The 14542-nt window shown below is 36.7% G+C and overlaps 2 protein-coding genes across 4 annotated transcripts in view; both read left to right on the top strand.

The window, feature by feature from the left end:
- Positions 1-577: 577 nt before the first annotated feature.
- cyb5b (cytochrome b5 type B) lies at positions 578-5603 on the top strand. Its single transcript, XM_077201791.1, has 5 exons — positions 578-967; positions 3114-3242; positions 3372-3398; positions 3523-3554; positions 3640-5603. The coding sequence occupies exons 1-5, from the start codon at positions 779-781 to the stop codon at positions 3728-3730; spliced, it is 468 nt and encodes a 155-aa protein (XP_077057906.1). The 5' UTR covers positions 578-778; the 3' UTR covers positions 3731-5603.
- A 957-nt stretch (positions 5604-6560) lies between these two features.
- Positions 6561-14542, top strand: part of dhx38 (DEAH (Asp-Glu-Ala-His) box polypeptide 38) — a 36165-nt gene continuing 28183 nt past the window's right edge. Inside the window, exons 1-6 of one of the 3 annotated variants that reach the window (XM_077201794.1) lie at positions 6561-6651; positions 9098-9473; positions 10689-10900; positions 10982-11143; positions 13211-13373; positions 13497-13615. In XM_077201794.1, the coding sequence (XP_077057909.1) occupies positions 9148-9473; positions 10689-10900; positions 10982-11143; positions 13211-13373; positions 13497-13615 (982 nt within the window). In that variant the 5' untranslated portion in view covers positions 6561-6651; positions 9098-9147. Of the gene's footprint in view, positions 6652-7455; positions 7761-8213; positions 8377-9097; positions 9474-10688; positions 10901-10981; positions 11144-13210; positions 13374-13496; positions 13616-14542 lie in introns of those variants that run through there. The other 2 variants (XM_077201793.1, XM_077201792.1) reach the window with 2 other exon arrangements.

The raw sequence follows: 14542 nt of genomic DNA on the forward strand, positions 1-14542 counted from the left end.
CATGTCATTCACCCATTCAAAGTTCATGATGATTATTCATTCTTGAGAAGATATGTAACAACAAAGAGATATAAGGGACTTTGGTATCAGTAACCACACCACAGACGAATATGTTTCAATCAGTCTATGATTTTAACACCTGTTGCGTCATAAAACCTTTCAGTCAGGATTTTTTTGTGGGGGAAAAAACAGGCAGCTTTACAGAGTTTGTGTATTAAAGTTACTTTATTATTTATCATCTTTCAAAATGTGTAAAAAAATTGCTTTTACGTAACCATTTTTGTATGTTTGTTTTTTAGACAGCCTAGTTTTGATTTGATTTTTGATGTAGGCCTAATGCTCAATTCCTTTGTGTTTTTTACACTTCAAAATAGAAAATTGATGATAAACACAACACAGTCACAAAATATACACAGTACACATAACCAAAAAGGATTTTTTTGGTATTAAGGACTTTTGGGGTTGTGTAACGTGACGCGTAAAACATACGTGTGACGTTTCACGGTCTCGCGATGCTCTGATCATGATTCTGATAGGCTGCTATTGGATTCGTCACTGGCCGTGTACCGAGTGAACTGAGCGCTGATTGGCTGGTTTGGTTGAAGCGAATGGATTCAGTCTTTTCTCGTGACTGGTGGTGAAATGGTGTGCCGGTGTGCCTAGGACAGGTTACGTGTAATAATATAATAAAAAAAATAAAAGCAAAACGATCATAGGTAAAACCTGCGCACTGGTTTCCACTGAACTCTAGCAGAGAAGCGCCAGAAACTGAGTGAAGATGGGGGAAGAAACTGAGTGCTCAGTGATTAGAGAGAATCAGATCATAAAGGATGAAAATACAGGCAAATCGGAGGAGAGCGGTGTGAAATACTACACAACCGAAGAGGTTCAAGCCCACAACATGATCAAAGACACATGGCTCATCATCCACGATAAAGTTTACGATATCACAAGTTTCATGGAGGAGGTAAGACGGTTTGAGTTTCGTCATGTCCTCCACACCACAGCTCACACTGTGCAAACACACATCACTAAACCCTGCATGATTTTACTTGACCTTTCTATCACGTATATATATGTTTTACACGAGCTACTCTTGCTAATTTACGCGGGAATGTATCTAGACTCGAAACATAAGCTGACGTTACTGTCTTAGTGTCAAGATAATCAACGTTTGTGTGGCCCGATCATACTAGATTCAGTGCAGTAAATAACACTTTGAAGGATTAAACTAGCTAGTAATGTTTATAATTTTTGTTTTATTTTTTAGCAAAATTCAAGGAAGGCTTGGCGTGATTGGGTATTAGCCACACAGCTAACCGGCTGCTAGCCCAGTCACGTTGAACTGTCACAGTGAAATGAACGATTCCAGCTAGCCTGTGTATTTTATCTCTGACACATTTATTCAAATCCTGTGTCACGTTTTTGAGTTTTATACGATTTACATTTCTTTTCATTTTAGTATGACACAGCTACTGTGTTGCTAACAAGAAGCGTGTGAAAACGAGCAAGTCGGTAATCAAATCATGTGAATTAAGGATGTAACCAACGATTACTTTGAAAACCAGTCGATTATTTTGACGATCAATCGAGTAATCGGATATTTTTTGTGGAAATATAAATAGACCCAAGCAAACACCTAAGCCTTTAAAATGACTTAAAATACACATAAATTAACAATTGGGTAAAAACACATTATCGAAAGCAAGTAGGCTAATCATGGTTTTATAGAACAACAATATAAACAATCATCTTATGCACATATGCCTGCATAGGGCGTCAATGGCCTGGTGGTATTACACTTTACAGAAGATCAAATCCTTGTTTAATATTGTCTGAACAACATTTAATTCAAATGCTTATGATAGAAATGCTACAGTCACTGTCATTTCTTGAACATAAAAAGTAATATTTGAAAGAAAGAATAATTCATTTTGCATTTACTGCCCTCATTATTTACATATAATCAGTTTACAGCTAATTAGATAAAAAATCATAAAGGTGTGTTCACACAATTTTTAGAGTCAGCATAAAGAGTCAGTCATTTGTTCAATAATACTACATTAATTTGTCATATAAAGCATCGATTATAAAATGCTTCTAATTACAATAAAACTTTATGTAATGTTGTAATATGAACAACCAGTATGTTAGTTCATTGACTACATTTAGGTCTCAGGGCAGCAGAACCTGTCGTTCACATTAGATCGACCAATAGCAAACCACAAACATCCAATCAATTCCCTTGCAGTCCTTATTATCGAGCCCTGTAATTATTATTATTTCCTGAATCAGTTACAAATTTTTTAGTAACTGCTGCAATTGAATCTAAAGTGTTTGATTCACTAAAATAAGCTGGTTCATAGTCATTTGACATGTCATTTGTTCGGGAATTGGTGTACTTGCCTTTTGTTTTGGATCCACCTAAATAGTATTTTAGTTCGGTGTTGTGGCAGAACCGTTACCAGGATCGAACTTTCAGAAAATATTTCAGTCCGCGTTTTAAGTCTTTTATAGTCTTTTCTTCCCTATTGTTATGTTAACGGAGTGTTAATCGGACATGAAAAAATGTAGGACGGGACTTGATTTTGTCCATGGGGAATTAATTTGGATGGTTGTGGTTTGGTATTGGTCAAACTCATGTGAGTGACAGGTTGCCACACAGTCACGTCAGTAAACACGTCATCAGAGAAGAAATGTCGCTGCAAGAGGAGGGGAAGTTACTCTGATTAAAGATTACAGAGCACAATTAAAAAAAAAAAAGTGTGTGTGGATGAATGATTTATAATAAATACGGCAATATTCCATTGAAAAACAATAATTGTCTATTTTGATTTCATAGTGACTAAATTTGGTTGGTCCCTGGGTTTTAACCTTGCAGTTAACATGCAATATTTTTAATTTTTTTAACAAAAGGCTTGCAAAGAAAATTTGACGTCAGTTGCTTGGATGGCACACTTTCTCCCCATTGTGTAACATCAACATCAGAAATTGTAAAATGAGATCAGAGGTCACATTTTGTGCAACAGATATGTCTGGATTTATGGGATGTGCAGAATAGTTGATCAATGAAGAGTGCCCGTGTTCAGAGGATATAAACTTTTCTCTCGTAGCATCCGGGAGGTGAAGAGGTTCTGCTGGAGCAAGCAGGTTCAGATGCGACGGAAAGCTTCGAGGATGTGGGTCATTCCACAGATGCCAGAGAGATGCTCCGGCAGTATTACATCGGGGAGCTCCATATGGTAGTGCTTGTTTTTTATAATGCATTTCTATGGACAAAACACATCTGCAAATATGAGTCGAGTGATACAATTAATCATTAAAAGATTGCAAATTCATAAACTTTAATAATGCTTACTTTTCTGTTTCAGGATGATCGAAAGAAAGAATCAAAAAAGGTAAAAACAATTCCAAGAAGTCTTTGTGAACCATTGTGACCGATGCGGAAACATATCGACTGTCATGTATTGTATAAGTTGCGGTTTGTTAATGTTTCCTCGCTTTATCACGTTTCTGTTCTAGGAGGTCTACATCACAACTTCCAAGGAGTCAAGGTAAGAAGTCCGATTCAGTTCTGCATGAACTACAGTGCTCATGTTTGGTTTTTTTTCTTTAACCGAATGTTCGTCTTTTGCTCAGGTCATTGACCACCTGGTTAATTCCTGCTATAGCGGCTGTGCTAGTGGGCATCATGTACCGTTACTACATGCTGGAACACAAATCGTCCTGAGCTTTGTCACCGCTGTATTTCTCTTGTCTGGAGGCCTTGACTTGTTTAAGTGAGTGAGTCTATAAGATCGCTCTCTAAACTCCTGCTCATCCTTTCTTCTTTAGTTTCTACTCATCTGACTGGACATGGTCCATAGTCCATTGGCTCAATTTAACTGGGTTTTTCTACCAGCCTTCATTTCAGAATCCACAATTCTGTCTAGCATGCGGGACTTTATATGACTTTATATTATACTATCTTTGATCATGGCCACTTTTTCTGTCTTTTTAAATGTACTTGGAAATGACTTCAACTCCTTTAAATTAATCTAGAGTGTAGTTGGAAAGGTCAGGTATGATCCAGCTTTTGCTGATGGATCCTATTTTGCGGAGCATTTTGACAAATCGCATGTCCACAGCCTTCACATAGCTGCTATGTTTGTCAATGTATTACCTTAGGTTTATTACCTGAGGATTTTGACCAAATGATTCAAGTGGAGTTGAAAGTTGCATCTCCAAGAGAAGAGCATGGAGTCATGGTTCTAAAAAGAAATTTCTATTTTAAATACAACACGGTTTAAAGGGATGATTTGGGGAAAAAAAAGATCATTTTCTCACCCTCATGTTGATCCAAACCGGTATGACTTTTATTTCTTCTGCGAAAAACACAAAAGAGAAGATATTTTTTGAAGAATGTTTGTGTTTTATGGGGAAAAAAAACATTTCTTAAAATATATTCTGGTTTGTACTGGTGTGGCGCGATATGAGGGTGAATATTCATTTTTGGGTGAACTATCCCGTTAGGAAAACTAGAAAATATTGTCATAACACTTTTGCATGAATGTTGTAATTTAACATCAGACGATGTGCAAATGCTGAAATGTAAGAAATGTAGCATAGAATTACAGTCACACAGTGGGTTACCGTTATGTATGCTTTTTTTCTTACAATGAAGATTTCTAGTGTGATACCTGTATCTGCAAACTTGAAATTGACTCCATTACTCAATCCATTTGTAATTATGCATTTGAGAGATGTTTTTTTTTTTTTTTTTTTTTTACCATTTGTTTCAAGGTTGGTAAGAGAATTTTTTTCAGAAGTGTTTAAACTGTTGCACAGCTTGTAGAGTACCTGTTCATATAGTCATCGTTCTTATATGCTTCTCTAATGAATTGCTCTTATAATTGCTTGCATGTATTTTCTAGCTCGACTGGCTTAAGCTGAAAGGGCAGGTCATGAAAAATCATTATATGCAAGTGTTTATTGTTCAACTGCCTTTACCGTTCAACTTCAAAACTATAAGTAAACCAAAATGTCTACCTTTGTTTTCTTCTGTTGTTTTCTTCTGTTATTAAATCTTCCATTGTATGTCCTTCTCAAAAAACATTGCATTTAATTCAGTAGCGGCTTTTAATGAAATATGAGTGAGTCATTCATATATAAAATATATATATATATTTCTAGCCCAAATTCCCATGTTTTCTTGAGTATCATATTTGCATTTTTTCTTTTAAAAAAAAAACATTCCTGCCCCAAGATCTGTGCAAATTACTTCTTTTCCTGCCAGGCTGGATTCAGCTTTGTCTAACAATTGATGTTCATGTTTGTGTGCATTTTCTATGCATAGTTTTCCAATGTTAATGTCATAATTTAATTCTTGCAATGAAAAAAAAAAAAAGTAGTCCTGAATTGAGTACAAATGTGTTAATCTCTAGGTCACTATCTGCTCGTTTAGTTCAACAACAGAAGAATCACAGCTCAAGGCCTTTAATAGAGATAAATGTGATATATTTAATAATGATAATTTATCCGTCTAATTAGAAATATCAGTGAATTGACGTACTGAATCAATGTGTTATAAAAATTGCAGCTACGTTTCAATAAATGGTTAAAAATACCAATATGTCTTTGTATTACTGTATGCAATTATTGTCTATATATTGTATTTTAGACTAAATTAGGAACATGCATTTAAATTTAAAATGGGCAGTTACAAGGGTAGGCTATCATCCAGATAGAAAGTTGGTTGATAACATCTGCATTAATGTAATATCCTGGTTAACAATTACTTGTTTACTTAGGATATACAATGTATTTTATATTATTTAAGCACTTAAAACCTTAACAGAACCTCAGGTCATTTTCACACAAAACACATTTATTTAAAAAATATTAAAAATTGAGTGTTCATCGGAGTGGTCCAAGACCTCGGTAACACAAATACAATTTTTTTTCTTTTTACTGGATTTGAAGAGTTTATGTGGTTGAAAAAAAAAAGAAAAGAGTAACAAATCCTTCTCTCGCAGGTCAATTTGACCCCCAGGATTGAATGTAATGTGAGGAATGCTTCAGTATACATAGAAAACCCTAAAAATGGGGTCAAAATTAAAACTACAAAATGCTAAAACTTTACCAATTTTATTTTATAAAGTCTACATGTGTATCTGAATGAAACCTCCAGAAACTGACTTAAGGAACCAGCAAAACTGCTCATGACTCATGAAATAGTGTTATATTATTTTTTTCCCACAAGATGTGTGGTTGCAAGGAGCATGAAAATAATTAGTAAGTAACCTACATGTGGTTCATTTGTCTGTACACAGTCACATGAACACTGTAGGTGAGACCCATTTATCGAGATGGGTCTGTCTCATAGAGGTCTGTCTGCGGACTACAGGAGGGGGGCGTAACTTGTCCAAATCACACAGAACCACACAAGCTGTCAAACTACCTGGGAAACAGGATTGTTTAACAGAATATAGTGTAGGATTTATATATATATATATATATATATATATATATATATATATATATATATTATTTTATGGCGGTAAATGCACCTTAAGCTGGTTTGCCAACCTCCATAAAGCACCTAAAGAAGAAGATATGTCAAACTCAAAAAGAGATTTTGTCGGCAAGATGCCAGCTCGTATAGAGACAACGGTAAGAATATTTTCCCGAGATAACCGTGTAAATCGAAGTGTGAGTGTATAAGTTCGCTTTTTTCATTGCAGCAAGGGCAAACCGTTTGAACTCAATCTGTCCCGCTGACTGTCCCACAGATGCCAGCAACACAACACAGTTGTAGATCGCCCTGGGGTGGTCACTTTCCATTATTAAAATGTAAATGCATGGGTTAGAAGATTTACCTAATAGATGTAAATGCATAGGTGTCGCCTAATTTATTGTTTTCTATAGGCTACCTGTTTACGACGGTTTCCTCTTTATTTTTTGTGCAGCTTTGGTGCTTTTGAGTGACGATTCCTCATTTGTCCTTTAACCCTCATTGTGTTGCCTTTTAAAGATTTTGTTATGGGTGTGCTTGTTCGTTGTCTCAACACAAAAGTATCATAAGATTTGTTTGTCAGCGGTGCATTTAGCTGTTCATTAGTGCTGTTGATATCAGTCAAAAGTTTTAATCATTGGCAAATCAGGCATAAAATAGGCTAATACCTCAAACGGTGTTTAGAATTATTTGTTTAAAAAAAAAAGAGAAAAGAAATAAAGCCCAATTCCAAAATTATAGTTTAGTGCTTGCTCCACACACTTTAGTTGAGGTGGAATAATTGATAAAACAACACATTGCAATATGATTTCTTGCAATACATTATCAGTACTGCAGCCTGCTTTAGGCTACTGTATACCAAAACAAGCATTTCGGTTCTTGAACAGCTAAGAGTCTGTTTAATCAACTCGCGCGAGATCGATTCAAAATCATAACAGTTACCGAACTGTCGGTTTGCTCTCGCGGTACTTTGATATCATACACCGACCGGTCTGTACAGCGCTGCTTTTTTAGGTCGAAAAAAACAGTGAGCAACTTGAAGTCTTGCAGGCTGCAGACAGATTCTATTGCATTTATCAGTAAATTTGCCAGTAACTGAACAATATATATTTAATAATTTATATATCTGCTCCATAGAAATAAAAATATTAGGATGGTTATGTGCGTTCACAAACTTTACTACTACTAATAATAACAATAACAACAATACATTAAATATGATGGAAATTGTTATTCTAAAGAAGAAATCGCTTGGTAAAAAGGGCTGGTAAGTCTGATTCATTAGGGAGTCGGTTCTTTCGGACGGATTGTTTCAAATAATCGGTTGAAATTCCCCAATTCGCTGGCAATCACTCAATTGTTTTTCCAGGCGCTAAATTTTACTGTGTAGTTTGTTTAAAATAAGCTGTTATTGCAACGTTTTTAACAAGCTTTATAAACCGCAAACTGAATGAGCTGCGACCGTCGCTAGTTAATGAAACGAACTGAAAAGCACTGGAGATAAAACGCGATAAAACTCACAGAAAGGGCCAATGAATGAATGAAAAAGACTCAGATCAAAACCCGTATCACAACTAGCATCTCCCTGCTTACGTTACTCCCAAACTGTATTTCCTTCGTTTACTAAAGCGTTGCGATCAAGTTGACTGAGTCATTTAACGTTAAAAGCACACCGGTTAAAAAAATTTGAATCGTTCAGGAATCGAATCACAAAAACCACAGACGTCACTTCCTTGTGAATGCTGGGATAGTAATGGCGGCCTACTGTACACATTGTTGACGTTTACCGCTATGCTATTTCACTGAATATTTTATTTTATCATTCAGTACATACCTTTTATTATACAGTGTAGAGCAGTTTTGAGGAACCTATCGTTTCAAAGGTAACCCCGTTTTTTTCTTGTAAATGAGTAGTGCCACAGTGCTGCTTTGCATTAACACATTTGAGAGATTTATCATGTGCATCAATGATCGCGGTTTAATCAGCTTCATTCTAATTAATGTACATATCGATAATACAGCGGCAGCGCTGGTTTTATTGTCAGAATGCTAAATGATCAGTTCAGTTATTAATTTTTTCCTAACCTTTCAGCAAACTTACCGTGGCAACCAAAATGCTATTGTTACTACAGTTATTGGTGATATTTTAAGGCGCACATTAAACATGAAATTGAATCCTTAATTATGTTGCGATCTCCTTTAAAATTATAGGTAGTTAAAAAATCTACTTATCGTTTATTGTGGTTGTGGCAGTGGTGAGCCATGGCTAATGCTAAGAACTACATTTTTATTTTAACAATAATAGCTGTAGTAACTGGTATTGTGGTTAAAAGAGTGCTAGAAATGACTTTTTTAGTGGCAAGTGTCAAAACCTACCCGTTGTATTGTTTAGGGGCATTTTAGATATTATTTATGTAACAAGATTATTATTTTTTTATGTAACAAGTTAACAGTTAAACATGTCCATTTTCCAGTTTTTACTTATTATTAGTTCCATGTACTCCTATTAATTACATATTGTATCCGCATGTGTTTACTTGACTTCTAACACAAAGACTGTTTATTTTTGGCCTTTATGAGTAACTTTTGGCAATGTCTTTTTAGATACACCAGAAACCCATCAGCTGAGTGCTGTGATCGACACCTCAGCAGAGATGGAAGAGATGGAAGATGATTCCTCCCTGCATCGACTAGAAGGCAGTGACCCCAGTGTGCAGGTCGGGGGGCTGATAGTGAAGAAGAAGATCGCTTCAACAGAACAGCATGTGTTCAGAGCACCCGCTCCACGCACCTCGCTCCTGGGTCTGGATCTGCTGGCTGCCCAGAAACGCAAGGAACGTGAGGGGAAGGAAGGGCTGGATGATCAACCCAAGAAATCCAAGGTGTCGTCCTACAAGGACTGGGAGGAGGGAAAAAGTGATTCAGGGTCTGATGATGAAACTGAAGAGGATGGCGAGAGCAGGAATGGGAAAAAAGAAAGGTGGGTTTTTCTTCAAGAAAATTAGGTAACACTTTATTTTACAGTTTATGTGTGACATCTGTACTTACTTACTATAGTAATAAAAGTAAATTATGCATAAAATGCAACTAACCCTAAACCAAACCCTAATGCTAACATTATAGTAAGTTCATGTAATACCGAACTTCATGTTGTAATCAATGTAATACTTAACAAAGACACCTTAAAATAAAGTGTAACAACAAATTATTTGTGCCGCATAGACAGAGTCTGTAATCACGAAACATCTTATGGCTAAAAGTAGCTCCTAACTTGCCGATGTAGGAGAAACTCTTAAAAATTAGGGATGCACCGATATGAAAATTTTGTCTGATAATTCTTTATATTTGAAAGCCGATAACCGATATATTGTGATTTTTTTAAATGTTTTTTGAGAGCCTGATTACAAAAAAAAGTCTCACCATTAAAAGACATGTCCCAAGCACACAATTATAATGTTTATATTATAGCTGTATGTCGACCATGTGACAGACTTGTGCTGCACATGTTGCACTTAACCGTATTTTCCTTTTTGAAGTGATTTCAATCATATTTCAAGTGATTCAAAACCCTCATGGTGAACAGTGCACATCTGAAGTGTCTCAGCCGAACAAAATAACTCATTATTTATCGGCTTTAATATATATCGGCCAAATTTTCTTATCAGGCGGATATCGATAACATTAAATTAGTCATTCCTAATTTTAGAACTCCTAAATGTTTGCTCTAATAGTATTTCACAAAGCATTTTAGTGCTAAAACGAGCCCCTTACAATCCTTTACAATTTTTTTTTTAAAATTGAAATGCAGATACGCTTATATACAGCTGGCTGAGCTGTACATGAGAGGTCTGTAGTCTGGGTTTTTATAAAAGGTGTTTATTGAGTTTGAACTGGTTTTGAGCAGCTTTTTATTTTTTAACACAGACATAATCATACTGTGTGGCTGAAAAGACTTTGTGAAGCTGTTTTATAATCGTTGTCATTTAGGAATAAGATCACATGGGTGTTTGAATCGAGATTGTTACCTTTTAATGATTATTCGTGCAGCTCTACTTTTGGATATTATATTATTATTTCTGTAATCTCTATTTTTATCTGGAACATTCCTAATACCTTACATCTTAAATATCAAGGACACAAGCAAATTAATAAATGCTATGCATCATGAGTTTACTGTTTTTTTTTTCCTCTACAGGAAGTACCGTGTCACTGGCTCAGAAACGCCATCAAACCCAGGAGGGGTTAGTGAAGAGTTTAAGCTGAAAAATCAACAGAGGGAAAAAGACAGACGTGAACATGGGGTTTATGCATCCTCCAAAGAAGACAAGACCAGAGACAAAGACCGATCCAGAGACAAGGACAGAGACCAAGACCGCTACCGTGACAGAGACAGAAGAAAAGACAGAGGTAAGTCAGGTGGTCTCTCCGCCTGTGAGATCTCAGCACAGAACTTCAGGCTCTGATCATGGTTTTATGGGCTGTGTGCAGATGAACGGGACGGCTGCCGCAACCGTGGATCCAGCAGCAGTCGCTCTGAGCGTGGTGAAGGCAGCGTGAGGAGTGAACGCTCTCAGAGGGACGGCTCGTCCGAACGAATGAGTCGTGGTACTCGACGTGATGAGCCAGATTCACCCCGTAACAGAACCAAAGGTCAATCATGCTCCCAGATTTGCTCCGAATGCTCTAGCCTGATCAGTTTTAACAATACTCAATGTCAGTTGTCATTACATTTCCTGTGTTATTTGTTTCGGAGATTGACCCAAGTAGAACCTTTCCGTCTATGTATTATGTATTCATTCCAAACCTTAAAGGAATAGTTCACGCAAAAACAAAAATTCTGTCATTAATAACTCACCCTCAGGTTGTTCCAAACACGTAAGACTTTCGTTCAACTTCGGAACACAAATAAATATCTTTTTGATGAAATCTGAGAGCTTTCTGTCCCTCCAATTGACAGCTACTCAACTACCTCTTTGATGCTTCAGAAAGTTCATAAAGAGAAAGATCAGTTGTGGTAAACGGAAGCTCAAGCATGTTCGCTTGATGTGCGTGAACCAATGAGGTTCATTCTCGTGTTACGCATCACGTTTGAGATTCTGCAAGAACCAATAGCCGTGTTTCCATTACCCTTCAAATTGCCCAAATTGCGAATTGAAAATGCGCCCGATGGAAACACGTCAATTTTGCAAAAACTAACATTTATCACAAAAAGTTTTTACACTTGCATGAGGTGAATTCCCTTGAATTTCAGGCAATTCAAAAAAAGAAATGTTTCGCAAAACTGCAATGGAAACAGTTTTTGCACATTTTCAGGTCACCTGATGTAGATGACGTGGTATGTTTGGACAGAATATGAGACGGAGTTCTTTATTAAATTCATAAAAGACAAAGTAATTGGAATAATTGGACAAAAGAATACTGGATTCTAAACCTCAAAGAAATGCCACAATCAAGACCTCGAAGCAGATATGAGGGACAAACACCTAGAAACACCAGCCGCTCCAAGTTTAAGGGTCTTTCCTTACCATTAATGCTTGGATAGCACATATACGTCTCCTTCGATTAATTATAATGGCCAGTGCAGTGGCTGGGATATACGTAAACCTACCAACATCCGTCGCCATGATTTTTGGAATGACTTATCGTGAGAGGAAAAAATGACGTTTTAGGTGCATAACATCGGTTAATGGAAATGCCATTTCGCAATAGTTTTTTGTCGACATTTTAGAAAAAATCGCACAAGCTTTGCACAAATCTGTAATGGAAAAGCGCCTAATGAGGTTTGTTCTCGCACGTCAAGCAGGTTCGGTTGAGCTTCTGTTTATTTCCGCTGATCAATGTTTAAATGTGAATAAAAGCCTAAATTCAATCTGTTCATCATATAAAGTGATTGAGTCTCCTCAGAAAATTTGGGCTAAACCACTCATTTCACATGGATTAGTTTTACAATCTCTTTATGAACATTTTGAAGCGTCAAAGTGGTAGTTGTTTAGCTGTCAATGGAGGAACAGAAAGCTCTCAGATTTCATCAACGAGATCTTCATCTGTGTTCCAAAGATGAATGGAAGTCTTACGGGTTTGGAATGACATGAGGGTGAGTAATTAATGACACTCACCCTTTAACTATAACCTACTATTGGATCCAGAAGTAACTGATAGGTTGAGAGGAATGTTGTTGCATCCCTCAAACCTGACCCTGGTTTTACCCTAACTAGTGCTGCATGATTAATAAAAAAAAACTAAAAACTGAAATCGTAATATGGCTAAGTGTGATTATGAAATCCAAAAGCCTGTGGTTTAATTAAAATAAATATGCGCTGCGTGTTTTTGAGTGAAGCTCAGCAGTGTTTTACACGCAAGCAGATCATGATCCGCTATCTTTTTTAAAAATGTTATTTAATTTAATAATAATAGTAATATTTATTATTTAATATTGTTTTAATTATAATTTCTTATAAAGTTTCTTATTTATTTATAACCAAACATTTTTGGTCAAATTGCAAAATACAAACAAGCACAGCAAACCAGTTTTTACATTTTTTTTATTACATTTTAAATCGCTATCACAGTTTTATCAGAAAAATCGAAAAAGTTTTTTCACCCTAAATGTGCAGACCTGACCTTAGCTATAAACATAAACCTAAAAAATCTGATTGGTTGATAGGAATGCTGTTTCACGACCAACAAGTGTTAAGTGTGTTTCATATGTCCACGCAGGCTTGGTCACTCCGTCACGCTCCAGCTGGGATGAAGATGACAGCGGATATTCCAGCTCACGTCACTCTCACTGGGAGAGCCCGTCTCCTGCCCCCTCGCACCGGGAGACTGACCGCTCTGAGCGCAGCCATCGTTCAGTCCGGGACAGTGAGAGGAGAGACAGGTGTGACTCACTTCCTCAAAGCCTCAGTGATCAATGTGTGGTTGAAGGTTATTTGTGGTGACATGGTTTGTGTTTGTCAGAAGGAATATTAATAGATGTTTCCTTGTCACTATTGTTGTTCAGGTCAATTAAACCTCAATATCCTGCAGATACTCCTCTACCAACCCCATCATATAAGTACAACGAGTGGGCCAATGACAGGAAGCATCTTGGCTCCACACCACGCCTGTCCAGAGGAAAAGGTAAAGACACCCCTTTAGGGATGCTCATATTGACCGTTTAACCGTTATTATTATTATTATTATTGTTAAATTTTAATTAATACTACCAGTTAAACGGTTTAAAAGTTAAAAGGTGGTTAAATAAATAATATATAGCCTTTATTTGTTAAATCACGGGGCGCGTCGACACGTGCATACACAAGTGCCTACAGACATTTCACTGAGAAAACAAAATGAAGTGAGTGAAAAGAAGTACTGTGTGGGACCATTTCGACAGAAAGGGCGACGAAGTTACTTGCAAAATATGCTACTTGGTATTAAAATACAGCAGTAGTACAAGTACAATGCAATATCACTGGCGAAGCAAACATCCACTAGCAAATGAAAGGCGTTTCCCGAAGCTGGCCACTCTAGCGAGACGTTATGTCTGTATTCCCGGGATATCTGTGCCATCGGAGAGGGTGTTTTCTGCCGCGGCTCTAACTGCGCTCCAGACTAACCCCACATCGTGTATACATGTTACTTTAAAAAAAAAAAAACTAGACAAGGTGTGGATTGAGGTAGGCCTGACGAAAAAACGTAGTCTGACTGAAAACAAACTGCCGGTTTAACAAGTTGGTTTTTCAAAGCTTCAAACGGATTCAGTGTTTTCTTTTAGTCATCTTAATTTGTGAATTATTTAAGTTAAAAATATATATTTAGTGTAGGCCTATTTTATGTTTTTCTCTGTTGTCACTGTCAGAAATGCTGCAGGTGAGTGAAAATGTGATGTGAATCCAGGTTCTTTTGTTCTGTATGCTGCTGTTTGCACGTTAATATAAAGCCGTGAATTTTTTAACGGGTCACAGACACTCGTCAGTTTTATTTTTATTTAATGCCAATTCAATATTATAATCTTATCAGTTAACGGTTAATACTCGGATAACGAGTGACTGTTGTCGGTCGGGA

Source organism: Siphateles boraxobius, unplaced genomic scaffold, assembly GCF_051911475.1.
Source record: "Siphateles boraxobius isolate OS27281-9 unplaced genomic scaffold, OSU_SipBor_1 48, whole genome shotgun sequence".
NCBI classification, from domain to species: domain Eukaryota; kingdom Metazoa; phylum Chordata; class Actinopteri; order Cypriniformes; family Leuciscidae; genus Siphateles; species Siphateles boraxobius.